General features: G+C 50.1%; 1 protein-coding gene across 5 annotated transcripts in view; it reads left to right on the top strand.

Moving 5' to 3' along the window:
• znf827 (zinc finger protein 827) overlaps window positions 1-25362 on the top strand; it is a 68470-nt gene that overhangs the window by 17652 nt on the left and 25456 nt on the right. For 3 of the 5 annotated variants that reach the window (XM_060046269.1, XM_060046272.1, XM_060046268.1), the window contains exons 2-5: window positions 125-1486; window positions 4307-4479; window positions 5305-5803; window positions 16511-16801. In XM_060046269.1, the coding sequence (XP_059902252.1) occupies window positions 125-1486; window positions 4307-4479; window positions 5305-5803; window positions 16511-16801 (2325 nt within the window). The remainder of the gene's footprint in view (window positions 1-124; window positions 1487-4306; window positions 4480-5304; window positions 5804-16510; window positions 16802-25362) is intronic. The other 2 variants (XM_060046273.1, XM_060046271.1) reach the window with 2 other exon arrangements.

Raw genomic sequence — 25362 nt, 5'->3', positions numbered from 1 at the left:
AAGCCTTGTATATTTGATGCACGTACAACAGCAGGGTTTATTATATACAACCTCACCTTCCACATCAATCCGTTGCGTGCAAACCTGTTGCCCTGACTAAAAAGTGTCCCTTCTCTCCCCCTAGATGTGGACAGCAATGAGGACGGCGGGCCCGACGGCAGTCTCCTGAAAGAGGAGAGCTGGTTCGGCAACGCCTCGGACACACGCTCCGAGTCGTCGTCCTACGGGGACGGCCAGGAGGAGCTCCTCCTACCGCACGGCTCCTCCCCCGACGACCGGCCAGGGGCCGTCGCCGGCGGCGACCATGACACCTCGGGGGGCGAGAGCTCTTCGCTGGGCTGCCCCACGCCCGTCCACCGCGCCTCCCTGGAGTTCCTGGGGCTGGACGGAGGGGCCTTCTCGGCCCAGGACACCCTGTCCTCGGTGGTGTCCTCTCTGTATGGCGAGAGCGCGTCCCAGGCGCTGGGGAAACCCCTCAGCAGCAACCTGCGCCGCCTGCTGGAGGCTGGCTCTCTCAAGCTAGACGGCGAGCTGCTGTGTCGCTCGGCGAGGGGCGGGCCCGGGGGGGACTCCCCTCCCGTCGGCCTGGTCCCGCCCCTCACCCTCTCGCCGTCCTCCCACCATGCCCAGCAGCTCAGCGCCCTCGCCCGGAAACTAGCCGGTGCCGGGGGAAGCAACAACAACAACAACCACCATCACCAACACCACCACCACCACCACGGCAGCTCAGCCTCGGGGTCCCCCGCCTCCATGGCCGCCTCCGTCAAGCAGGAGCCCCTGGACCCCTTCTCCTCCATCACCCCCAGCAACGGCAGCGGCGGCGGCGGAGGAGGGGGCTTCGTATGGGCGGGGGTGGCGGACAAGTGGCCCCCTTTGGGCTGCTCGGCCCCAGGGGGCTCCAGTCTGTCCCCGGACTCGGCCATCCAGAAGCTGAAGGCGGCGGCCAACGCCGTGCTGCAGGACAAGAACGCCTCGCTGTCCTCCTCCTCCTCCTCCTCCTCTACCTCGGCCTCGTCCGCCGTGGCCAGCCTCGGGGGGGGAGGGGCGGGGGGCCGCGGGGAGGACGTGGTGCGCTTCGACGCCTTCACCTCGCCCTTCAGCCCGCAGTCGGCCAGCTCCACCCTGGCGGCCCTCTCCAAGAAGGTGAGCGAGCGGAGCCACGCGTCGTCGACGGGCGGCGGCGGCGGCAGCGGCGCCGTCAGCGCTGGCGCCGACCACCAGACGTCGGCCAGCTCTTTCCTGTCGCTGGTCTCCATGACGTCCTCGGCTGCCTTGCTCAAAGAGGTGGCGGCCAGGGCCGCTGGCAACCTCCTAGCCGAGAAGAAGGAAGGGTCCCCAGTGCCGAGCGCGGGGCTGCTCCAAGAGGACGTGAAGCCCCTGCTAGACAGGAACCAGAAGCCCCCCACGCCCTCAACACCAACCCAGGGACTCGATCTGCTGCTGCCCTTCACACCCAAGGGGAGAGGCAAATCCAGCAGCCAAGCAGGTAACCTGACTCATCTCAATAGCCGCGGATGCTATCTTAGCATCCACTAGCTATCGTTAATGCTTTGCCAGACAATGAAAATGGAATTCGCCCACACTATTTAACCTAATTCTATCATGCAATATTTCCCACCCCTGATCTATGAAGTTTTGTCACTTTTGCAATTCAGGATAAAGTTAAATATCACGGAAGTAGGATGCACTTGGGGTATAAAATATTATAATATATTATTATTATTATAATACATTATTATATTAGTGTGAAGGATGTTTAATACATTGTTAATTGTTCGCTAAGGCCTAGACGAGGTCATTATGAGCATATGCATTAAAAATGTTCGAGAGCATTCCACATTTTATTTCCGCGCTTTCCTTTCCTTGAGATTTCTCTTTATAGCGCTCCAACTTCCCTTCCTTTCAATCCTAATGGTATTTATACTGGCTGATCATGAGATCATCTGTGCTTTAATATCGAAAAAAAGAGAGAGAAATGTGTTTTATTGAGGAAACACTGCTCTCTCACAGTGACATGTTTATCTCTATAATGTAATGGCTTTGATGTCACCTCAAAGTGGCGGAGATGGTGAACACTACAGTGTTGGAGGAACTGTCAGAGTGAGCGAAACGCGGGGGGGAGGAAAGAGAGAGTTTGAGAGAGTGGGTGAGGGAGAGGGTGAGACAGGGAGTCTGGAAAGAGAATCTGCAGGCTCCATGGGGGGTTCTCTGACTGAGACCTCACCCCCATCCCAGACCAGCTCATTTGTGCCTGGATGTGAACCCTTTCCAAAAGAGGGGCCGTCAGTGTGAGCATGACACAGCAGGGGGGGAGTGCAGGACTCCATATCCATCTCCACAGACTCCTCCTCCTCTTCTTCCTCCTCCTCCTCCTCCTCCTCCTACTGGCTCTAGCCCCGATTGGCCGGAGATCAGGCCAAGTACAGCACCATCAGACTTTCCACTGACTAGATACACACACACACACACAAACACACACACACACACGCGCGCGCGCGCACAAACACACACACACACACGCACACACGCACACACACACACACACACACACACACACACACACACACACACACACACACACACACACACACACGTGCACAGTCTCACACATCTCCATGCACGTGCACACAGACGTTTCACACTTTCTGTCTTTCTTTCATGTCTTTCTCTGTCTCTGCCTCACATATGAGCATGCGGTACATCTAGTGTGCATTCAGAACACACACAAGCACACACTTATACAACTCTATAGAGACCTCTCTTGCAGAGAGATAAAGAGGGTGGACGAGAGAGGAGGGGGGTCTAAATAAGCAGGCTTTAGAGAGAGCAGAATGTTTTCAGGAAGATGGATGGCCACTTTTGAGGGATTGTGTCGTAACCCCGCCAAATCTAAAATGGCTGGATCAAATTGACTTCAGACAGATGAGGCAATCGATGTAATATTCTGTGATCTGCATGCTAAAAAGGGGGTCCGCGCTAACCTGGCAACCGTCAAGGTCGGGCGCCGCTGTAAAAACGCAGGTAGTTGTGTGTGTGTGTGTGTGTGCGTGTGAATGTGCGTGTGTGCGTGCGCGCGTGTGGGAGGCAGACTGAAGAAAGCGTGACCTTGATTATTGACTGTCATGTCTTGTTTTATAGTGGTCTCTCCCTGCAGCCCCTCTGTAAAACTGTTTTACACTGGAAGGGGGTGCACTTTGCATATATATACATCTATATACGTGAAGTGTGCTGTGTGTCTCTTCAGAACAAAATGAAGAAATTGGGAGTAAAAAAAAGGACAGTTATGTTGCCCGTCGTAAACGCCAAGCAGCTTCTCCCCCTCCCTTCATGACACCTCTTCATCGGTCCCTTTTTTTTTAATGGCGTCCATCTTCACTCATCTTCATCAAGGGGCGCGATGGCTAGCTTAGCGCGACGCTCCCCTGCACACTCTGAGAGGCTGGGCCGCAGATGGCAGTTTATTGTTGCAAATAGGCAGTCTCGAGGTTTTACACCTCAGGTCAACGAATGGCTGAGTGCAGTAATTTCACCAAACACTGATTACCAGATGTTTTTCAAGGAACGCCACTGGAATACTTGATGAAGCTTATTCTGACGGGCCCTTGTAGAATTTGTAATGCAATCATGCCTCTTTCTAATAAGACCAATTAAACGGTAATAGATGCCGGATATGAAGCCAACAACAATAATCGAGATACTAAAGCCCGCACAGGTTTTTATTTCCATCGCTCCGTTGGCTTCTGGCTGGCGTTCTTTTGCTGCATCGCACGCTTAAAAACCAGCCCTTACCCCTTAGAGTCTAAGGGGGGGTTTCCGTCTATGGGGTGTTTTTTGTCTAAGGCTAACACAGACCTGTAGACCTAGGCCTTTAGGAATCACCCAATGTTTTTCAGAGGAAGATGATGGAGTCCTGCATTGGTTATATATATGTTTTATTTATATATATATATATATATATATATATATATATATATATACACGTGTATATATACATATATATATAGTTAAATATATTCTCCAAGTGTTCGGGCATCATGTCACCAAGGGGTTCACAAACTTTTGCCTGCCATGTTATGTACTCCTGGTGTAGGACCCACTAAAATGTTTTTGTTGTAACAGAAAAAGCATGTAGGCATGCACATATAACAACTGTATTTGCATTGTTCAAACCCATCTCTCCAAATGTATAGTTTATAATGTCCCACTTGGTCCCCTGCTGGGATCCACTTATGTGTTCTGAGCCTCTGTATGACAACCACCGATTTAAACAACTCAACTAATCCCCTCATGTGGATGTCTCTTTCAGGGTCACCGGAGGATGGCGGCAAGCCGTTCCAATGTCCTGTGTGCGGGCTGGTCATCAAGCGCAAGAGCTACTGGAAGAGACACATGGTAATTCACACAGGCTTGAAAAGCCACCAGTGTCCACTGTGTCCCTTCCGCTGTGCTCGCAAAGACAATCTCAAGTCTCACATGAAGGTGAGATGGTCGTTCTTCTTCTTCCTCTCTGCTACCCTGAACTTTCATCTCTACGCGTCTGTACACACACACACACACACACACACACACACACACACACACACACACACACACACACACACACACACACACACACACACACACACACACACACACACACACCAACACCCTCATGAACCATTCATAAAAATGACATGGCTTCACTTCATGTATACTATTTACTGTTATTATTTAGTCATTTAACAGATGCTGTACTCTAAAGCCACTTACAGAAAATGTATTTCTGGACATAGCTCATTAATGAGCAGCTAGAGGTTAAGCACCTTGCTCACTAGACCGCAGACATGGGTTCGAACCCGGAGCCTTGTGTCTTAAAGCCAAATTCCCTAACCAGGAGACATATATAGCATAATATACCATATAAAGACATTAAAATCTAGACTAAAATGATGTAACTGCTTGCCACAATATATGGCAATCCATTCACCGTGTCGGAGTATAATAAACACAGATGCACTTCAACAGCATTAATACTGGGTCTGTCTCAGCCACGTCTGCCAGAGCAACAGCATGGGTAATATGTTTAATTCAGCAGTCTAGACCAACTACACCACCGCCAAACGTCAGCGAGCCTTAATTACGCTTACAAACTTACACCTGCATTTACCCTACACCCGCATTTACTCTGCCCCAACACGGCACACCTCTGCCCCAAAGGCCCCAAAGAAAACACCACGTTCTCGTTTGTACCGTGCAATCACCCTAACCCCCAAAAAGAAACACAAGCTTTTCCCACCGCCTCAACCAAAACCTGCCCCTTCTCAGGTCCATCAGCACCAAGACCGCGGCGAGACGTTCCAGTGTGAACTCTGCCCCTTCACCTCCTCGCGCCACTTCAGCCTGAAGCTCCACATGCGCTGCCACCAGCACTTCCCCCGCTCGGACCTCAAGGTCAAGGAGGAGGTGACCACGGACACGGAGGGCGAGGGCTCCCTGATGGGGGACAGCATGGCTGACATGCAGGCCTCCTCCCCGTTGCTGTCGGCGACGGGGGACGGGAGGCTGCAGACGTCGCCGTGCGTGGACGCCTCCACGAACCACGTGCACATCAAGGAGGAGCCTCAGGAAAGAGACCTGTCTGTGCTTTCTCCCTTCACCATGTGCAACAAGGAGCTCCCGGCCGGGCTTGGCCTGGCCAACTCCCTGGACCTCTCGGGGGTGGGGGCTGGAATGAGGTCCAGTCCGGGGGGTCCGGCCACGCCCTCGCTTTTCAGCGGGGACATCAGCAGCAAGACGGCCACGGACCTGCTTATGAAGCTATCAGGTAAAGACAAATGTTCATGACGTCTTTTGAATCCTGTTTCTATCGACAAATCAGATCCGTAAAAAGCATAGCTTTCATCTGTTGTCAACGTCAGCACGGCTTAGCATGTACAATTATGGAAAAAGAAAGTCTATCGTTTTGGCGTTTGCATAAGAAAAACACAAAATACGACAATATTGCCACACACTCGCTCACTTTTAGTCTATTGTAATCGGTATGTTGTTGAACAGGACATGATTATTGGCTCTACTTAAAAAATGTTGAGTGCATGTTTTGCAAATAGTTTCTCTTTATAGAGCAGTTAATTACAAATGTGGTTTGAACATTCAAGAAAATAGCCCTTGATCGTTTTAGTCCTCTACTGCTACCTATAGAAATATTCCAATTGAGTGTACTACAAACTGTACAATGATCTTGCCTTGACCAAATCCCTCTCTTCCACCTTGCAAGAGAGGCCTTAGCAAGAATATGAACCCCTTACTCAGACACAATTGCAGTGTGGGCAGTATCAGCAATTGCCTACAGTGGCACCTTTCTGTGGCCTTTTTTTAGCTGTTTGCTTCCAGTGCTGCCCTACCTATGTTTTTCATTGTGCCCAATAAACTGCACCGCTGACAGGACTGCTACAAACAGATTTCCTACCGGCATCGGTACGGTTTAACTTACGCCAAGCTACCTACCGTCTCTCGTTTCATTGGACTAGCCAACGCCTTTTGCAGCAGAGGCTGAAAGGAAGAAGAAAAAAGCAGTTAAACCACCATTTGACAACCTACAAAGGCATTTCCATGTTTACCAAAGGATTTGACCAGGTTTATCTCAACCCGTGCACTACGGTTAGGATAAACCTATGTGTTAGTGAACTCATGGTTGACGAACGCATCCAAACGCAAACGCGTCTCAAAATGCTGATCTGAGACCCCGGGGAAGCTCCTAACACATCGGAACTCTGTGTTGTACTGACAAAAGAAATCCAATCCCAAAGACTGAGAAGAAGCTTGATGTTCTTCTGCGGTGTTGTCAAGTGCACGCTTGATAACAGATAAGCAAGATGAATAAAAGGCTCTGAAAATAGAAATGTCGTTCCATGATTCAAGTAGAGGTGGACAAGAGAATTTCAATATATTTTTTATCCGATTGTTATACAGTACCCTACAATGAACGAGCCGCTCAATAGTGAAGCAGATGAACATCGAACCTAGCATTGTGTTACAAAACAAGGGGTGGGCCGTCTGTTGTATTGGCGTACGTTACGTTTACGTTATACCTTTTCCTTTTTCTATCGGTGTTGCAAATAGGTTGTCACCAACCAGCACATCAAGAAAAGTTACAAATGGCAAAACTTTTCAAAACTTGCATCGCCCCTGCAACCCCGACGATGCCAAGCAGGCCGTGTTTACACACGCTTCGCCGTGTTGCAAAATGTCAAAAGGACGCGTCGGTTTGTTTTTTCCCGAGACATTGGGAAGATTGATGGGAAGAGGTTGACCAGGGTTCGGTGGCGGGGTCAAGGCTGCGGCTGCCACGCTTCCCCTTAATGCCACGTAATTAGATTGAGATCTCTGGCGAGGAGGCAACAGAGAAGGCGAGAGAACGAAAAAAAACCCGGGAACATTAGATTAATTAAAATTTTATGCATAATTCATAATTAAAAAGGAATTCATAATTTGAGTTGATTAGCGCCCTCAGCACCATCCCTTGCCCCCTCTAGGTTGCACACACACACAAAAGAAGCCAGGAGTGCTTAGTTAACTCGAACCAATCTAGCAAGCGTGCCCTGGCCACACACGGACGCCCGCTTCCTCCCCCTGCGGTGCCAGTGGCACCAGTGGCACCTCATCCACTGACTACCAATTCAGGCCGAGGCAAACTCCCACGGGATCCAAAGGGGCTGCTCACAATGTCAGCCCAGTGTCAAGCGGACCGGCGTCTTAGTCAAGCCAATCGCTCAGGTCGAGTGGGCAAGGGTTCTTCTTTTTCCCTCTCCCTCATCTGGAAGGACAATACGAGTGTGAGTCTGATACACTAGAATTAGTCACAATGATCAAGGGTAATACATGGATATCTTTTGATGGCAAGATGGGGTTGGTGTTTTGAAAAAAGCGAGAACACATAGTGTTGGATGAAAAAGGGACTTGTCTCTGAATGGCGGTGAGCAACGGCATGGGGGAGACGGACCGAGTAAAGGTGAAGAAGTTTCTCCTGGGACCTCAAGGCTCCATTTCCTTTGACCTCCCTGCCAGCCAGGATAGAGTGTGCACACGGGCAGCTCATCCCTCCTGCTTTTTACACCAATGTCCTGTGCCTCAATCCCACAAGAACCCTGTGGGTGTGTGTGTGTGTGTGTCTGTGTGTGTGTGTGTGTGTGTGTGTGTGTGTGTGTGTGCGTGTGCGTGTGCGTGTGCGTGTGTGTGTGTGTGTGTGTGTGTGTGTGTGTGTGTGTGCGTGTGCGTGTGCAGGCATAGCAGGACACATTGTTAAAGGGTGGGCCGAGAAGCTGCAGGGTGTAAACTCTGGTCGAGGAAAACCAACAGAAACAAGAGCCAGAAAGGAAAATGACCAACAAACCAACAAAAGGCACTGTTCACACCTGCCATTGACATGTGTCTTGGATGTTTAAATCACAAGAGGACAGCTCTTAGAACAGGTGTGAGCACACCCAAGAGGACATTGAGGACACATTGAGATCTGATCGCTGAGACCACTTTTGAAAGTTTTCTGGTTCTCATACAGCCACACTCTTTCAGCATGAATGTGTCCTGGGCTACTCAACTGGCGTCCCCTGCGTAAGCAGAGGTACGTACTCATTGGCGGGCCAACAGCATCATATTTAAGTCAATCAAAATCATTCAACCGAATACCGATGCTTTGTTCGCTGCTTCTGGACACTTGGTAATACCCAAAGAGATGTGGTGTCAAAGCGCGTCAAGCATCGAAGGAACACACTCATACCGCAATGTTGTGATTTCTCCCTCCCCTTTATCGCAGACCAGGCACGTGGAAGTGCATTGCGGCCTCTTGCCGGTTAAAAACAACAACACATTAGGTCTTCTCAAACAGAATGTATGTCTTTATTTGCATATAGAGCGGGGGGAGTGAGAACCGATCACGAGTGGTCACTCGAGTTGCGCGTGGAGACTCATTCTAAAGCAACAAGAGCGATTTCCTCCTCACCCCTGAACCCCCTGACATAATAAGCATATCATTTCTGCAGACTGGGGGCCGGGGAGCTGTCCTGTCCTGTATTCCACTTTGATTCCTGTCCTTGCCCACTGACACAAACGTCAGCTTGCTCCAATGTGATCCACATTGTGATTCAGAGAAGAAAGCCACCGGGGCACTTGAAATGCACGGCCCCTACCCCCCGCACCCAATGGACAGGGCGGAGATAATAACGGTGATGGGCACAGTGGTTTCCAAACACGTCCCCACCAACACTACCACCATCCCGCCCCTGCCTTGGTGACACTGGCCTGACCTTAGTGTGACCCCGCTTGGGTGTGAATAATTGGCATCCTGGGGTGTTTCCGGAGGTGTCATGTCTGTTTGTGGGGCTCCCAGAGTCGTGTTTTTATCATCTCGTTGCCTTGGGAAGGGCTGTCTTGTTGTGATGTTTCAATGGCTTCCGCTGCGAATCCGTGTAGTATAGTGTTTACGCGTGTTTATTCGTGGTATTGCTTAATAATAAGCCGTTGGTAGCTGCCCACGACGACCATTGGGAATGTATTACTATTATGCATAGTTATTGTAGTTATAGTTGTAGTTTATAATTATTGTAAAAATCCTCCACAGTATGCAAGACATGTGTTGAGCAATACTGTGAATAATGCATTCATTCTTAGCATGGGTGACTCAAATGGGAAATGAACCCTTAACCCTGCCAGTGTTTCTGCCATGCTCGACCAGTTGAGCTACACAGGACCATGCATGCCTAGAAAATGTTGGCTTCAGAATATAGGCTTGTTGTACAATCCTGCACCTTTGCAGTCTCAAGTGCAAACACGGGCAGAGCTTCTTATTTCTGAAAAGTTACAAATTATACCCATATTATTCAGCAGCGAAGACCCAAGCATATCAGCATCAGTCATGTTAAAGTAATCACTTACTTACCTGATATAAACATCATCTCCCTGAGCTACTTTCATTCCAATGTTTATACTAGGGGACCACCATGGAAATGCATCACAGCCCCATGCACAGCTGCAGAGAGGTCCCGTTCCGGATCAACTCCTCTGAACAGAGTTCAATGTGAATAGGCTGCCAAAATCTGCAGCGGGAAACCAAACCAAACTCATCAAACAGTCCAGAGAACAACCACCTTACTTTTGCATCAGTATGAATGTATCAGCCTAGTACTCTGTTTATTGTTTATAGTGTTTTTAACCGGGAGAATCCCAAGGTGTTTTCCGTCTGCAGCCATAGCGACGAGGATTTGACCCTCTAAGCGAAGCTAACCTAAACCGCCACTCCAAAAGTGAAAGGCACCTCAAAGGGGACTAAGTTCAAACGTGAGGAGAAAAAAGAAAAAACAAGCTCACTTCAGCCTAACGTGTCATTGGATTTGTTGACCAAAGCAACGTCCTCCTGGTTACTGTGACAACATGGCTCTGGAGTTTAAAAACAGGGGCCCGTGTCAACGCCATCCCCGACTGGCCTTATACAGAGCGCTATGGCTCAATCCCCTACAGCCAGCCGGTCTCTCTAAAACACCTCAGGATCAAACCCGGAGCTAATGACCTGAATCCTAGGGAACTCACTGTTCTCGGCCAGCCTCCTGCTATAGGCTCAACATTATGACGGCAAAATTGTTGTTTTGTCCATTGGTCGTGGTGCTTTGATGTCTTTCAGAAAATAGTTAAATTATGAGGCAGATACCAAAAAGGCTGTTCTATTTATCAATTGGCATTAATCAATGTAAATTAAGTCTTCAATTGAATATTACAGGCCCAGGTCCAAATATCTGCTCTCAGGTGTCGAAAAACACTTAATGTCGTAGACGCTTAATCAATATTTGATCCAAAAATAAACAAAATGTACTCTTTTACATTTGTAGAATCTTAAGTCCACAAACATATATTAGCTAGTTTGAACCAGTTGTCAGTTTAACATTATTCCGTGTTCTCTGTAGACTGTATGTTGGCTGACACCCGGAGTTGTAGATGTGGTATTAATGTGCATCCCCCTGACCGTTCATCTCTGTGTGAGGAGACAAAGCAGGGCTCTTCTTGTGTGTGACCTCTGCTCCATACATCCCCACTGCAGCCATCAGTATCACTGTCCACTGTCTCACACACTGTCAGCTATTGTTGCTGCTCAGACTGTGCTGCGTAGTATCTCTCTCTGGCTCTCTCTTTCTCTCTCTCTGTCTGTCTCTTTCTCTGTCTCTTTCTCGCTTTCTCTCCCATTCTCTCTCTCTCTCGGGCTCTCCCATACTCTCTCTCTCTTTGTCCTATACTCTCCTTCACAGATACTGCCCCTCTATCTTTCATGTACTCTGTATCTCTCCCTCGACCATTCTGCCCCTCTATCTCTCCTGTTCTCTCTCTCCCTGACACATACTGCCCCTCTATCTTTCATGTACTCTCTCTCCCTGACACATACTGCCCCTCTATCTCTCCTGTCCTCTTATCTCTCTCTCGACCATACTACCCCCTCTATCTCTCCTGTACTCTCTATCTCTCACACATGCTACCCCTCTATCTCTCCTGTACTCTCTATCTCTCACACATGCTACCCCTCTATCTCTCCTGTACTCTCTATCTCTCACACATGCTACCCCTCTATCTCTCCTGTACTCTCTCCCTCGACAGTGCTGCCCCTCTATCTCTCCTGTACTCTCTATCTCTCACACATACTGCCCCTCTATCTCTCCTGTACTCACCATCTCTCACTCACACATACTGCCCCTCTATCTCTCCTGTACTCACCATCTCTCACTCACACATACTGCCCCTCTATCTCTCCTGTACTCACCATCTCTCACTCACACATACTGCCCCTCTATCTCTCCTGTACTCACCATCTCTCACTCACACATACTGCCCCTCTATCTCTCCTGTACTCTCTCCCTCGACAGTGCTGCCCCTCTATCTCTCCTGTACTCTCTCCCTCGACAGTGCTGCCCCTCTATCTCTCCTGTACTCTCTCCCTCGACAGTGCTGCCCCTCTATCTCTCCTGTACTCTCTCCCTCGACAGTGCTGCCCCTCTATCTCTCCTGTACTCTCTCCCTCGACAGTGCTGCCCCTCTATCTCTCCTGTACTCACCATCTCTCACTCACACATACTGCCCCTCTATCTCTCCTGTACTCTCTCCCTCGACAGTGCTGCCCCTCTATCTCTCCTGTACTCTCTCCCTCGACAGTGCTGCCCCTCTATCTCTCCTGTACTCACCATCTCTCACTCACACATACTGCCCCTCTATCTCTCCTGTACTCTCTCCCTCGACAGTGCTGCCCCTCTATCTCTCCTGTACTCACCATCTCTCCCGCTATCACATACATTCTCTCCCATACTTATAACTCCCCCTCCTTGCCCCTCGCCCCCCCCATCCCTCTCTGTATTTATTTGCTATGTCTCTGCCTGGAGAGAAAGCAGCAGGCAGTCGTTAGAGGGGGTGTGGGCCGGTGTGACAGAGGTGGGGAGCTAATGAAGTTATTTGACGGCAACCCTGGCCGCAGAGCAGGAGGTGAGGCGGGGTGGACGAGCAGCGGCCAGAGAGAAGGACCAGGGAGGGAGGGGGGGAGATACGGGAGATAAGAGGGAGGGAGGGACAGAGATGGAGGGAAGGAAGTAGGGAAAGTTTGGAGACGGAGAGGAACGGACAGAGAGGAAGAGGGGAGAGAGGGAGGGGAGGAAGAGAGAGAAGGTGAGAAGTGGGCAGGAGTGTGAGAGAGAGGAAGGGAGAGGGATAGAGCAGGGAAGAAATCGGGCTATAGAGGGAGAGATAGAGTGGGCGAGAAAGAGTCAGAGAAGGAAAGAATTGGGAGCGAGAGGGAAGAAAAGAGCAGCAGAAAGACCAGGTGTCACTGGAGTGTGATAACATGGAGACAAGCTGATAGCGATCGTCTGACATTGGCCAGAACCGGTCCTACAGTGGTCTACACAGGAAGCACTGCTGTATAATCGTACACGCCAAAGGGAAGAGATCAGCGCACACTGGGTTGCCCAGTCATCCAGCAAGAGAGAGCTATTTCACTCTGCTAGATTCAGTGTCGCTCTGACCAAATTATCAAAGTCACCTGTACACTAAGGCATTCTGGGAATTGTTGTCAGGCTGAAGCTGTAGTGTAAGCACTACAAATACATGCTGAATCATTTTCCGTCGTCTTGCTTTTTTTTTTTTTGTCATTATCAGGTAGATTTGGCCTGGGGAAATAAAAACCTTAAAAACCTTTTTGATTATGCTACTAAATAATTCAGCACTCTGTAACATAGATTCTCAGCAGCAGTACCGTATGCACACCCACTATTTATAGTGACCAGCCAAAAGGTCATGGAGTGGAGTGACTTTGTGAGCGAGGGCAAGTTGCCTGGGTTCTATTTGTTGTAGTGGGGCCACAATGGGGGGAGAGAGGTGACAATGTACAAGTATTCAGTTTTTATTTGAACATATAGTTCATGTATAACATGATTCGATGATTTGGGAAAAGGTTGCTTTTGCTGAGAAGTGTCGGTCGTGTGTTTGTGTGTGTGTGTGTGTGTGTGTGTGTGTGTTTGTTCGTGTGTGTGTGTGTCTGGGGGGGTGGTGTGTGCGCGGCAGCAGTCAAGCTGCTTCTACTGTAAATGTGTTCTTGTGTTGGTAACTGCGTAGGTTTAATCGCGCCCGTGTGTGTGTGTGTGTGTGTGTGTGTGTAAGGCAGCGGCCGTGTGCGCTGTCCCTGTCTGATCCAACATGGCCAAACATGCTTCTAATTAGAGGACGTCCTTCCAGGTGCTGACCAGGTTATACTTAGTCCGCCCGCTGACATCTGACGGCGTGACATTTCCAGCTGGTGCCACATGCGACCCCACACCGCTGCCCCCAAACTTGAAGGTCACTGCCCCCAGCCCCCCGCCACCCGTCTCCCCAACACCCAACCCCGCGCCCTCCCCCCGTCACCCCCCCCAGTCACCCCCCGCCACCATTTGAACCAGAGCCCTGGCTTGCATGCCACGGACAAGGCGGGGGCGGGGGGACAGGGGGGCAGTGGGCGGCTCGCCTCTGCCTGGGCATCACAGAGGTGGTGGTGGATACAAGCACCTGTCCCCTCTCCCCCTCTGATCTGGTGTGTTCCCGTGGCCTCCCCCGCCCCCCTCCCCGCCCCCGCGGCGTGGATCATCATTAATCAGTGCTGCCGGGGCCAGCACAAATTGATGATGCGGGCAGAGGGCATGGGGCCCACGGTGGTCAGAGATGTTAGGTTGAGATGGCAGGGTGAGCAGAGGACCACCGCGCTGCGGGGGGCCGCGCGGGATCCGGACACTGGCCGGCCCAAGACTGATGGCATAGCTTCCTTCTGTGTGTGTGTGTGTGTGTGTGTGTGTGTGTGTGTGTGTGTGTGTGTGTGTGTGTGTGTGTGTGTGTGTGTGTGTGTGTGTGTGTGTGTGTGTGTGTGTGTGTGTGTGTGTGTGTGTGTGTGTGTGAAGATTTGTGTAAAGATTTGAGTGTGTGTGGACGTTAGCAGAAGACTGATGGAATATTAAAGCTTTTTTGGGGTTTGCCCTTGCAGCAGTATGTATTTAGGGGTACTTGGCAGAAATTGACTGAGTGCAAGTCACAGCCCCTGATTGATTTTACCCCCACCGAAAAGCATTTTAAGAATAGGAATAATCTATAGTTATGCACTCCCATTTAGTATTTGTCTGGCATTGGATATTAGCCTAATATTAGTATATAGAATGCCATTCACTATTAGAGCTATGATTTATATGATTAATATAGGTGAAACCACATCATACCTTCAAGTAAGTATCAGTATATATGGTGCTGTGTATGGAAAATAATTTAATATGATTGAATATCATATAATACAAAAAATCTGATAGTCCTATGGCGGTCCACTTCTTTCTGTTCTGTTCTTAATATTAGTAAGTCCTAGATGTGATTCTATTAGAACGTCAGAGATTATTGTATTATTAAAAAAATTCTGTAAAATGAGCATTGATATAACAACTTGGGAGGAACTTTGAAGTGTCACAGAGACACTAAGAGAGATACTGGCGGCGCGGTCTATTTTCTGGGTGCCTATCGGAAGTCGCTCCGTGTCTTAATTATTAATTATTCATCCGAGGCAGATTAAATGTGGCCCAGTTTCCCCCAGTGATGACTTTGGGGCCGAGACGCAGGCCACTCGTGACCGCATGCCCCTTCCGCTCACAAGTCCTCCCACTGCCGACATGCAGAGCTAAGGTTTCACAAGTCCTCACACTGCAGACATGCTAAGCTATTGTTTCACAAGTCCTGCCACTGCAGACATGCTAAGCTATGGTTTCACAGGTCCTTACACTGCAGATATGCTATGCTATGCTATGCTATGCTAAGTTAGCTCAGCATGCAAGCGTCAACACACTGCCGACATTTGTCCCAAGTCTTCATTCTGCACACATGTTTTGCTAAACTAAGCTAATTGAAGCCGGTTGAACAAGTTTATTGTCTCAGGTTTAATGGAGAGGGAAGTGAGACTTAGAGGAACCGAAAACTGGCTGGTGGTAAAGTGACAGATATAAATATAGGGATGGGGGTAAGACAGGAGAGAGGGAAATACATACAGAAGGGGACAGAGGTGCAAGTAAATAGACACGGAGAAAGACCAGAGTGATAAACAAACGCAGAGAGATAAAGAGAAAGAGGAGAAGTGAGAGATCCAGACAGTGACAGAAAGAGAGAGAGAGAGCGAGGGGGAGATGCCCTACAGACGTGGAGGAGGACACTCAGAGGTCTCACCATCTGTCCTGGCTCTCAGTGGGTCTGATCTCGGGTCTGTTACGTCCAAAGGCTTGAGGACAGTCAAGACAAGAAACCAGGACTACCTTTTTACTTTGGTCTCCATATTGGCTTACACATTTGTGTATGAACATGGAGGATATTTATTGTTGTCGCTATTTCACAAAACAGAATCTGTGACAATTGTGTGAAAAATTGAAAAAAACGGAAATCTGTGCTTTACCTTGAGACCACTAGATGAATTACATTGTCACTGCATTCATGTTTGGTACATATCTCTGAATAATATTTTTTAATTCTAAAAAATATAGGAATGGTGGACAGTGGACATAAACAGAAAGCATATTCGACTATTCAATTCTACACATTTCTTAAGAATGGCTGCCATATAACCTTTCATTGGGGATTATATTCTTTCTTCAGACCATTCATTAGATGGAACAGAGCACCGTGAACTTTTAGTTTTTCTCCACCTTCAGTTGCGGCTCTAACAGGAAGTAGCTGATTGTATCTTAAGCTACTTAATGTCATGGCCTCTGTTGCCGGGCGGGACGATTACGGAGGCCAACAATCGTCCCCGGCTTGAAATCCAAATAAAGCCTAAACCTAATAAACCTGCAAAACGAATTCCATTCTTTTTCTGTCTACTTATCTAGTCACACATCTTATCTCTTGTTCACAGTTCCCTTTTTGACTGCATCTCTCTTTTGCATTCCCTTTCTATGTGCAGCTTCCTCCCTCTCAAGCCGCACTCTAACCACGTGTTCTTCTCCATTTCCTGTTTCAGCTGCCAATCAGAGAGAGGCTCTAAAGTCCCCGTTCCACCTGAAGGTGGAGCCCCGGTCGGAGGAGGTCTTAAGCCCCAGGCCGGCCTCCTTCTCCCAGGGTCATGCTCAGCCAGGCTTCCCCCTCTCCGTCCTCTGCCAGGAGGGTCCCAAGGCGGCCGTAGGGGGGGGAGTGGCCGATCGCCCAGCCGGGCCCCTGAAGCCACGGGAGCGAAGCCCCATGGCAAAGTGCAACCTGCTGAACCAGGACATCAGCATCAAAGTGGCCTCCGAGTTGTTGATGAAGCTATCAGGTGAGAGTGACTGATTTTTTGTTTTGTTTGTTAGTTGAAAATAAGAAACAATATATTGTTTCATATAAAATATGAAACAATCCAGAAAGAAAAAACATATTCTTGCCCTGGATGACATGAATATGTATGTTATTGAGATTGCTTGTCTTCCTTATACAAATATTGTAATATATTCTAAGTTTCTTAATGTGAATATTTAATGTGATATCGGTATATCACAATATGCTGAATTAACGGTGATTAAAAGGGGAATATGATCATTTGGTTATGGTTTCAAACCTTTCCTTCTGACATTTAAATTCTCTTGACATCAATTTACAGCACACATCTTCAGTCATAATTGATTTGAGACGATCAAAGTCGATATTTCATGACCGTACGGGTGAAAGACAACAAATAAAACTAAATGATTGTGTACACATACGGAAAATAATTTCACTCACAAATAATTCACAGCTCTCAAATATTTCCGAAAATACATAATTTTTTAAAAACATCAACCCATGTCCATGAACATACTGAAGGTGAGAAAAATACGTCTCGAGTGAGATGTTGTCAGAAGTAATTTAGGATCCGGTGGTGAACCGTTCCACTGATCTTTATTGTGCTGTTGGTGTGGAGCTCTGGGTGTCTCAGATCAACCAATAGCAACACAGCGGCAGGTCAGAGGTCAGCTTTCTGACCATCATAAAAGGATTCTGTTGTTTTCCCCTTTTTTCCTGTGGCCCATCTTTTTAGAAAGCTCAAATTGAGAGCTTCACTTAGGTTGGCTGTGGAAGGCTCATCGGGTGAAATACTGTTGTTCCCCTGCGCTCTCTGCCTCAGATTGGCCATAAAGCTGTTTTTTTGTCTTCTATCGGCAGTATAGAGGTCACTCCTGTCTTGACCCTCCATTTTCTTTCTATCCTCCTGTCCGTCCACGGTTTTCCCCCTCGCTGGTGTCTGAAGACAGTTTGGGCGGTAGGAACAAGGAGTAGCCCTCTGGTTTTTTGTTGTTGTTGTAGGTTTGCTTGTTTGTTTTTTTCCTCCTGTGATGTCCCTTCGCTAAAGCACAACAAATCGATCGCACACGCTCTCACTCTCACTCTCTCTCTCTGTGTACGGCCCAACGCACCTCCAATTAAACCCAGCGTAGCCCTGTGTCACGGTGTGAGATCATCCTAAAACCTGTCCAAAACTAAAGTATTTTAACCCTATCACAGAGAGGAATATCAACATTTGCGTGTTACATTTTTTTAAAATCAAAATCATGCTTATTTTCGTTAGTTTCGTTGCAGGGCAAATCTGTGGCACACTGTGGTTTTTCCACCGACAACCCAGTCGCTCTTGAATAGTACTCTCTGAACTGGCGCACACACTGTGTGTCATCATCATCGCTAATGAAGGGCTGAAAAAAAGCACACACACACACTGTGCGCTCGGCAGGTCCGGTTCAAGTGTTGTTGCCGACAGGTGTTTGTCCATTGTGGGCCACTGTGGTGCGTTTCCCATCTCATCGAGAGCCTCATTTGCTCGAGTGTGTCATCATTATGTACGGATAGAGTAAGCCGCCAGGGAGAGAGGGACGTAGCATCAGAACAGGGAACACGGGAGCAAACAAAATTACATACATTATCCTTCCCCGACGCACACTTTTCACACGCGCACTCTCAAAGGAGATCCATGTCATCTCCGCCGCCTGGACGGAAACACGCTGCTAATCTGCATTCACAAACGTTCCGCCGAGACGGAATATAATGAACCCAGACGTAATGCACATATGCGTGCACCGGAGAGCGTGCGTTGCAGCGGTGTCCAGAACGTGAGTGGAATGGCGGATGGTGAGGACAACGCAGTAGGACGTCGTCTGTGCGGCCGCAACACACACACACCCCACCCCCCCCTGTCCCACTCTCCCTGGTTGCCGTGGCCACTCCCCCCTGCCCATGTGAACGAGCACGCTAGACAGGCACCTCGCGCACACCGCTGCCATTGTTCTCCCAGGGTCGCCTGGTGTTCACGGTGACTCATGCTGCCGGTGGCGGCTGCAGCACTACACGTGTGCCGAGCCGCGCCGTGCCCCCCAAGGCACACATTCCAGCCTCTGTGTGTGTGTGTGTGTGTGTGTGTGTGTGTGTGTGTGTGTGTGTGTGTGTGTGTGTGTGTGTGTGTGTTGGTGTGTGAGTGTGTAATTGTCCATTTATTAGTATGCGCCTGTCACAGAAAATATGGTCTTCGTAGTGGCGTTTGAGTGTGTGTGTGTGTGTGTGTGTGTGTGTGTGTGTGTGTGTGTGTGTGTGTGTGTGTGTGTGTGTGTGTGTGTGTGTGTGTGTGTGTGTGTGTGTGTGTGTGTGTGTGTGTTTGAGAAAGATAGTTCTTTGTGTGTATTAGCATTGAGAAGATTGACGGAAAAAATGCCTATATTGTCATTGTGTGGGTGTCTATAAGGATATTTGTACGTGTAAGCAATTGAAATGGCAAAAAATAACATTGGTCATTGTGTAAGTGTGTTTGTGTGTGTGTGTGTGTGTGTTTAAGGCGGATATGTATTTTTCCTCGTGAGAGATTGAGATGGCAAAAATAACCAATTGGTCGTCGCTTGTGTGTGTCTGTGTGTGTTGTGTATCTGTGTGAGTGCATGCACATGTGTGTCTGCCCTCTCATTGTTCTTTGTTTGATCACACCACATCTCCGTACAGCCGTCTCCCTCTCCTTCTCCCCTCGACGTCTCCCTTAGCTCTCCTCTCCTTCCTTCCTGTAATGACCACTTCCTGCGTCAGGCGTTACTGCAGCTGTGTTGTGTTGTGTTACCCAGGCAGTGGTTACTAACCCCCCCCCCCCTCCACCTCCTACACCCCTGATGTCGCCGGGCGCTCGTAGCTCCCGCTACGAGCCTGACCCGGGTTAGGCGAGAGATGCTGCAGTGTGTTTGTTGGCTCGTTCGGCCCCGCCGTTCCGCTCTCTCTCCCTCTCTCTCTCTCTCTCTCTCTCTCTCTCCCTCTCCCTCTCCCTCTCTGCCCCCTCACACGCAGTCCTCCAGGAGTACAGTGCCGGTCCATCGCCATGGCAACAGGCGGGGGCGGTAGATGAAGAGGGCTGTCTGGAGTGACAGCCTTGACAAGAGTCTAGACCCTTAGATGACCCTGACGGAGGGGGAGGGTGGGAGAGAGAGAGAGATAGTGATAGTGTGTGTGTGTGTGTGTGTGTGTGTGTGTGTGTGTGTGTGTGTGTGTGTGTGTGTGTGTGTGTGTGTGTGTGTGTGTGTGTGTGTGTGTGCGTGTGTTTCTGCGTGCGTGTGCGCGTGCGGGTGTGTGTGAGGAGGACAGGACAAGCAGACTCGGGGAAAGGTTGTTGCCGCGTGGCGGCGATGTGTGAAGACGGTTGTGAGGTTCAAGGGCTCGGCGCCCTCGAGCCCTCCCCTGACCCCCGCGATAGGTCACCGCAAAACCACGGCAACGCAGAACCAAAGGGGGGAGGGGGGAGAAGAGTGTTCCAGAGATAAGCAGACCACTGTCTTTGCGCAGAGCAACGGTGCCGTTAGCTTATTCAATGATGACTTATTTCCTCGTCCTGGGTGAATGCCGCCGTTAGTTGAGGCGAAGCCTAATTGAATTTTTGCGATTTCGCCCTCTGCCCCGGCTGGACGGTGAGCACGAGCCGGCGGTCCTGTTATGATCGCTACCCATTGTGCCGAAACACGGGTTGCATCATCCCCTTTAACTAGGTCACTTCTGTTCCCTCTCCCCCCCCTCCACCACCTCGGTCACCTCTCTCCCCATCTCCCGTCCGCTCTCTCTCTCTCCCTCCCCCTTATCAAACGCAGCGTAGCGATGATGTCGCTGCTCGCGTCAATCCTCCTCCCCCCACCTACTCCCACATCTGTTTAAACGCCCCCTCCTCCCCACCGGTCTCCCGGTGGTGTCTTGGGGCTAATTACGCCCGCTAAACCCTCCCTGGCGCCAGCAGCTAACTCGCACCAGCAGATGGGCACCGGTGTAGCAGGGCAAAGGACTACATGGCGTCACAGGACGACGAGAGGGATGGCTGAGGCTGGGGAGAGGAGGGGGGGGGGGGGGAAGGCTGGGGAGAGGGGGGTTGGGTTGGGGAGGTGGGGGGGGGGGGGGGGGGGGGGGGGGGGGGGGGGGTGGGGGGGATGGGTGGGGAGGGGGGGGTTGGGTTGGGGAGGTGGGAGAGGGGGGGGGGGGGGGGGGGGGGGGGGGAGGGGGGGGGGGGGGGGGGGGGGGAAGGAGGGGGTAGTGGTGGCCTTTGCTTGTGCCCCGCCATGCTGGCTGCGTGTGGGTAACAGCCGTGCCACCCACCCACACACCATGCAGCCGGGCTCTCGCTCGAGGTGCAAGAAATCTCACGTCGCACCGGCCAGGATCTCGGTCTTTTTAAGCCGGGGATAATGCCGCCACCCGCCACCCACTATGACACCCCGACACCATCGCGAGCACGGCAACGCCATCGCCCCGGAGCCTTTCACTGGTAGCCTTTTTGCTTTGTCCAGCAAACCGCCGCTCGGCTAAATAAACGTTGCTTCAGGGGTCCCTCATGTGATTGGGAACAACGGAACGGTCGCGTATCGGGAGCGTACACACATACGGGTTGCATGCATGACCAACGCATGAAAGCCAGGTGGTGAGAGGATGATTCCCGCAGGTAGCGGGTAGGCAGGTAGGTGTGAACCTAATACGGTGCGTCAGTGTAAGGTCATCTGCATTTCAGTGGATGCAAAAAAAAATTGCCCACGGCGCTAGGGGGGCCCAGTGCACCATTTTAACTCCTGATGCTGTCATCGCGGGCGCATACCTCATTATCTGAAGCGCCTCGGAGCTCTGTCAATGGCCTCTCCACGCTGCCTCCACTGTGTGCCCGCTCAGCGACCCTCCCTAACTCCAGCACCGCCGGACTCCATCTTACACTCTCTCTCCCAGTGAGTCTCTCTCCTCCAGCTCTCTCTCGCCTTCTCTCTCCCAGTGTCCCGTCTTACACACTCTCTCTCGCTCTCTCTCTCTCTCTCTCTCTCTCTCTCTCTCTCTCTCGCTCTCACTCTCTCTCTCTCTCTCTCTCCCTCTCTCTCTGTCTCTCTCTCTATCTATCTCTCTCTCTCTCTCTCTCTCTCTCTCTCTCTCTCTCTCTCTCGCCTCACTCTCTCTCTCTCTCTCCCTCTCTCTCTGTCTCTCTCTCTATCTATCTCTCTCTCTCTCTCTCTCTCTCTCTCTCTCTCTCTCCACTCTCTCTCTCTCTCTCTCATATTCCCTACAGTCTAATTTCACAGACACGCAGAGTTGCTTCCTCTAGCGTGCTGCTATTTGTGTCTGCTTCCGGGATGTTCCCCTTTTCTGCCATTTTCTGCCCCTTCAGCGATGGATGTGTTGTGCTACTGTTGTGTAATTGTGGCAACGTATCAAATGTATATTCAATAGTATTATCTATTGTCGATTTTACGTTCATTAGCCTTCGGACGAGTTGCACCACGACGGATTAGCTTCTGCTTTTCAATGACCCTATCAACCGTTTTTTTTGGTCTCCGACCCACAGAAGGCTGAGTGTGTTTGTGTATGTTTATATATAGAGGGGGGTTTGGAGGATGTGGCCGGTACCAGAGACTATCCTTTGGACACGGTGTTGTTAGTCAGCCTGGTGGGTTGTTGCCCCCCCCCCCCAACGACCATCCCCCCTCATCCCAACCCCCTGATCAATCGCGTTGTTGTTGTTGTGGGTGTGTGTGTGTGTGTGTTGTGTGTGTGTTTGTGTGTGTGAGTGAGCGTTCCGCTAGGAAGCTGGGCTATTTAAAGCTAGCCGACTGTAGAACAAGTGAAGCAGCAGCAGCAGCAGCAGCAGCGCCGGCCCCAGCCTGCCTGCGGAGCGGGGCAGCAGCAGCAGCAGGCAGGCAGGCTGGGGGGCTGCTGCCGTGGTCTCTCCCGCATGACACGCCGAGCTCTGCACTGCAGCCTTTGAAGCGCATGAACTCTTCACCTCCCCCAAGTCTGAGCAGGTCGGCGAGGGTGCAGCGGAGGGGAGGGGAGGGGAGGGCGAGAGAGTTAGAGGGAGGGTGAGAGAGAGAAGAGCGGAGAGGGGGGTGGCTGGGGGGGGGGGGGGGGGGGGGGGGGGGCGGGGAACAGGGATGCAGAACATTTGGACAAAGAGGGAGGGGGAGAGAGAGAGTGGGAGGGAGGGGGTTAGAGAGAAAGGTACAGAAAAAGCTGAAGGAAGCAGGCGAGATGGAGCCTAAATGACAAAGCGTTCAGCCTTCTCTCTTTCTCTCTCTCTCTCCCTCTCTCTGTTTTGGTCCCTTCCCTTGAGCCTGTCCCCTGAGTGTTTTTTTTGCTGGCATTTTTCCTTTCTTCTCCCTCCCTTTTTTGTTTATCTTTTTATGTCTCCCTCCCTCTGTCCTCCATGTTTACCCCTCTTCCCGCCTGCCACTCATCTTCTCACGACGATAAGACGGATGTGCCTGCTTTGAATCCGTATGCACTGTGGCATGTCGTCTTTTTGCTCATTTCACTTGAGGTGACGCGCAGCGTTTCTTTGTCAACCGCCACACGCTTTTTTAACAAACACTCACACGCGCTTACACAGACACAGTAGGCCTTTTATGTCCGGGCTGATTCGAGCAGACACCCAAGGTCATAGTTGATCAGTAAAAACAGAGCAGCCCACAAACCCCAGTCACTTTCGGTTCTCCTCAGGAGCGGGGTGTAAAAGTGAAACGTTGGAGGGATTAGGTTATGCAGAGTGCAGTGGTCCACGCCGACACTTCCCCGGCCCAACCTCAACCCGTCGTTTTGACAGTTATGATTTGAACGACTCGCTCAGACGATCCCTGTGTTTCTATAGTTTCTTCGTCAAAACACATTGGATTAGCCCGAATGAAGCCCAATACATACCACCACTGACTGGACAAACAGGTGCCTTACTGTGGCGATTGTCTAAAGGTAGGGTAGTCAATTCGGAGAAACCAGCCAGTAAGCTAGTTTTGAAATACCACCCCTCCCTGGAGGCCTGCCTCCAAAGCCACTACCCCAGAACACTTGACTAGCTCGCTATCTTTAGCAATTGGTCTGGCTAGTGTTGTGACCCTGGTCTTGCCCAATACGTTCAAGGGCAGAGGTGGCTGGTTAGGTAAGCAGACGGACAGGTGAGCCATCCAATGATTTCATTCAGGCCGCATGAAATAATTGGATAATCCCTTATCACAAGCCTCCGTGAGCCACCAATACCAACACCAAACAACACTATCTTATGGATATGGGCTTAATTTATATACCGTTCAACCCCTTCAGTTAAATGTCTTAATTATTTTACGTTATATTCATTATTATTATTATGGTCAAGTTGTCAAAGCAGAACTGATAAAAAGCTGTAGTGTTGTGAAAGTATTGGACCATTTGCTATAGGAGAGGGTGATGGAAAACAAATGTGAATTTACCTTCCTGGCATGCCTCGACTAAGCCTTGACTCAGTACCAGTTCATTTTTTGGAGGAAATCCATGTCAGGCATTTATGATAAATTATTTAATACGTTTTTATGTGTTATTGAACCTTTTACCTGGAGGTTTCTAGCGAACATAACTTGATATTGACAGCCGTATCTGCAGGCACATTCTGATCATTTGAAAAAGAGTCTAAACCTTACCTAATGCAATAGCTAGGCAAAACACACTGACACACACACACACACACACACACACACACACACACACACACACACACACACACACACACACACACACACACACATACACACACGCAGAAGGGCATCCTGTATACACTGTAGCTAGAACCATGGAGAATGAAAGTATCACAGATAAAGCAGAGAAAAAGGCAGAGAATATTTCCACATGGATGTTCTGATAGGAAACACTACCACCACCACCACAACAACAAGAACTTTCATGGCCCACATTACAGCAGCACAGCTAAGGCTTTTGAGCCAGGCCATAACCTTACGACCTGGAGACATTGGTCTGCCTGGATACAATTTTATGTGTTTGTGTGTTCTGCCTTGTTTATGTGTCTTCACTCGGGTACATAGAAACTCAGTCCGAAGGAATAGTGTGTGCGCGTGTGCACGTGTGTTTGTGTGTGTGCGCATGTGTGTGTGTTTTTTGAAGGATGCTTGATGCATGCATGCGTGCAAACACACACACACACACACACACACACACACACACACACTGACCCCGTTGCTGACATTAGGCACAGTAAGCCAGTGACAGGAGCATGATAGAGACAGAGTGTCCCCTGGCTGACCCTGCCCTCTAGCTGCCCCCTACTCCCCCCGGCACCGTCCCTCCGTCCATCCCTCCCTCCCTCCCTCCCTCCCTCCCTCCCTCCCTCCCCCCCTCCCTTCTTTCCATCCGCCCCGCCCTCCCTCGCACCCTCCTCTCCCTGCGAGGACGCTCACAGCCAAACTCTGGCCACCTGATTAAGGGATTAACACTCTGACGGTTGTTAGTGTGTACCCCCCATCCCCCACTCACACGCACACACAGACACACGCAGGTGCCACACACACACATGCACAAACACAACCCATGTGTAAACAACACATGTAAACGCACACACTTATAAAT

This window comes from Gadus macrocephalus, chromosome 3 (genome assembly GCF_031168955.1).
Source record: "Gadus macrocephalus chromosome 3, ASM3116895v1".
NCBI classification, from domain to species: Eukaryota; Metazoa; Chordata; class Actinopteri; order Gadiformes; family Gadidae; genus Gadus; species Gadus macrocephalus.
This window is presented reverse-complemented; position numbering and strand designations above follow the sequence as displayed.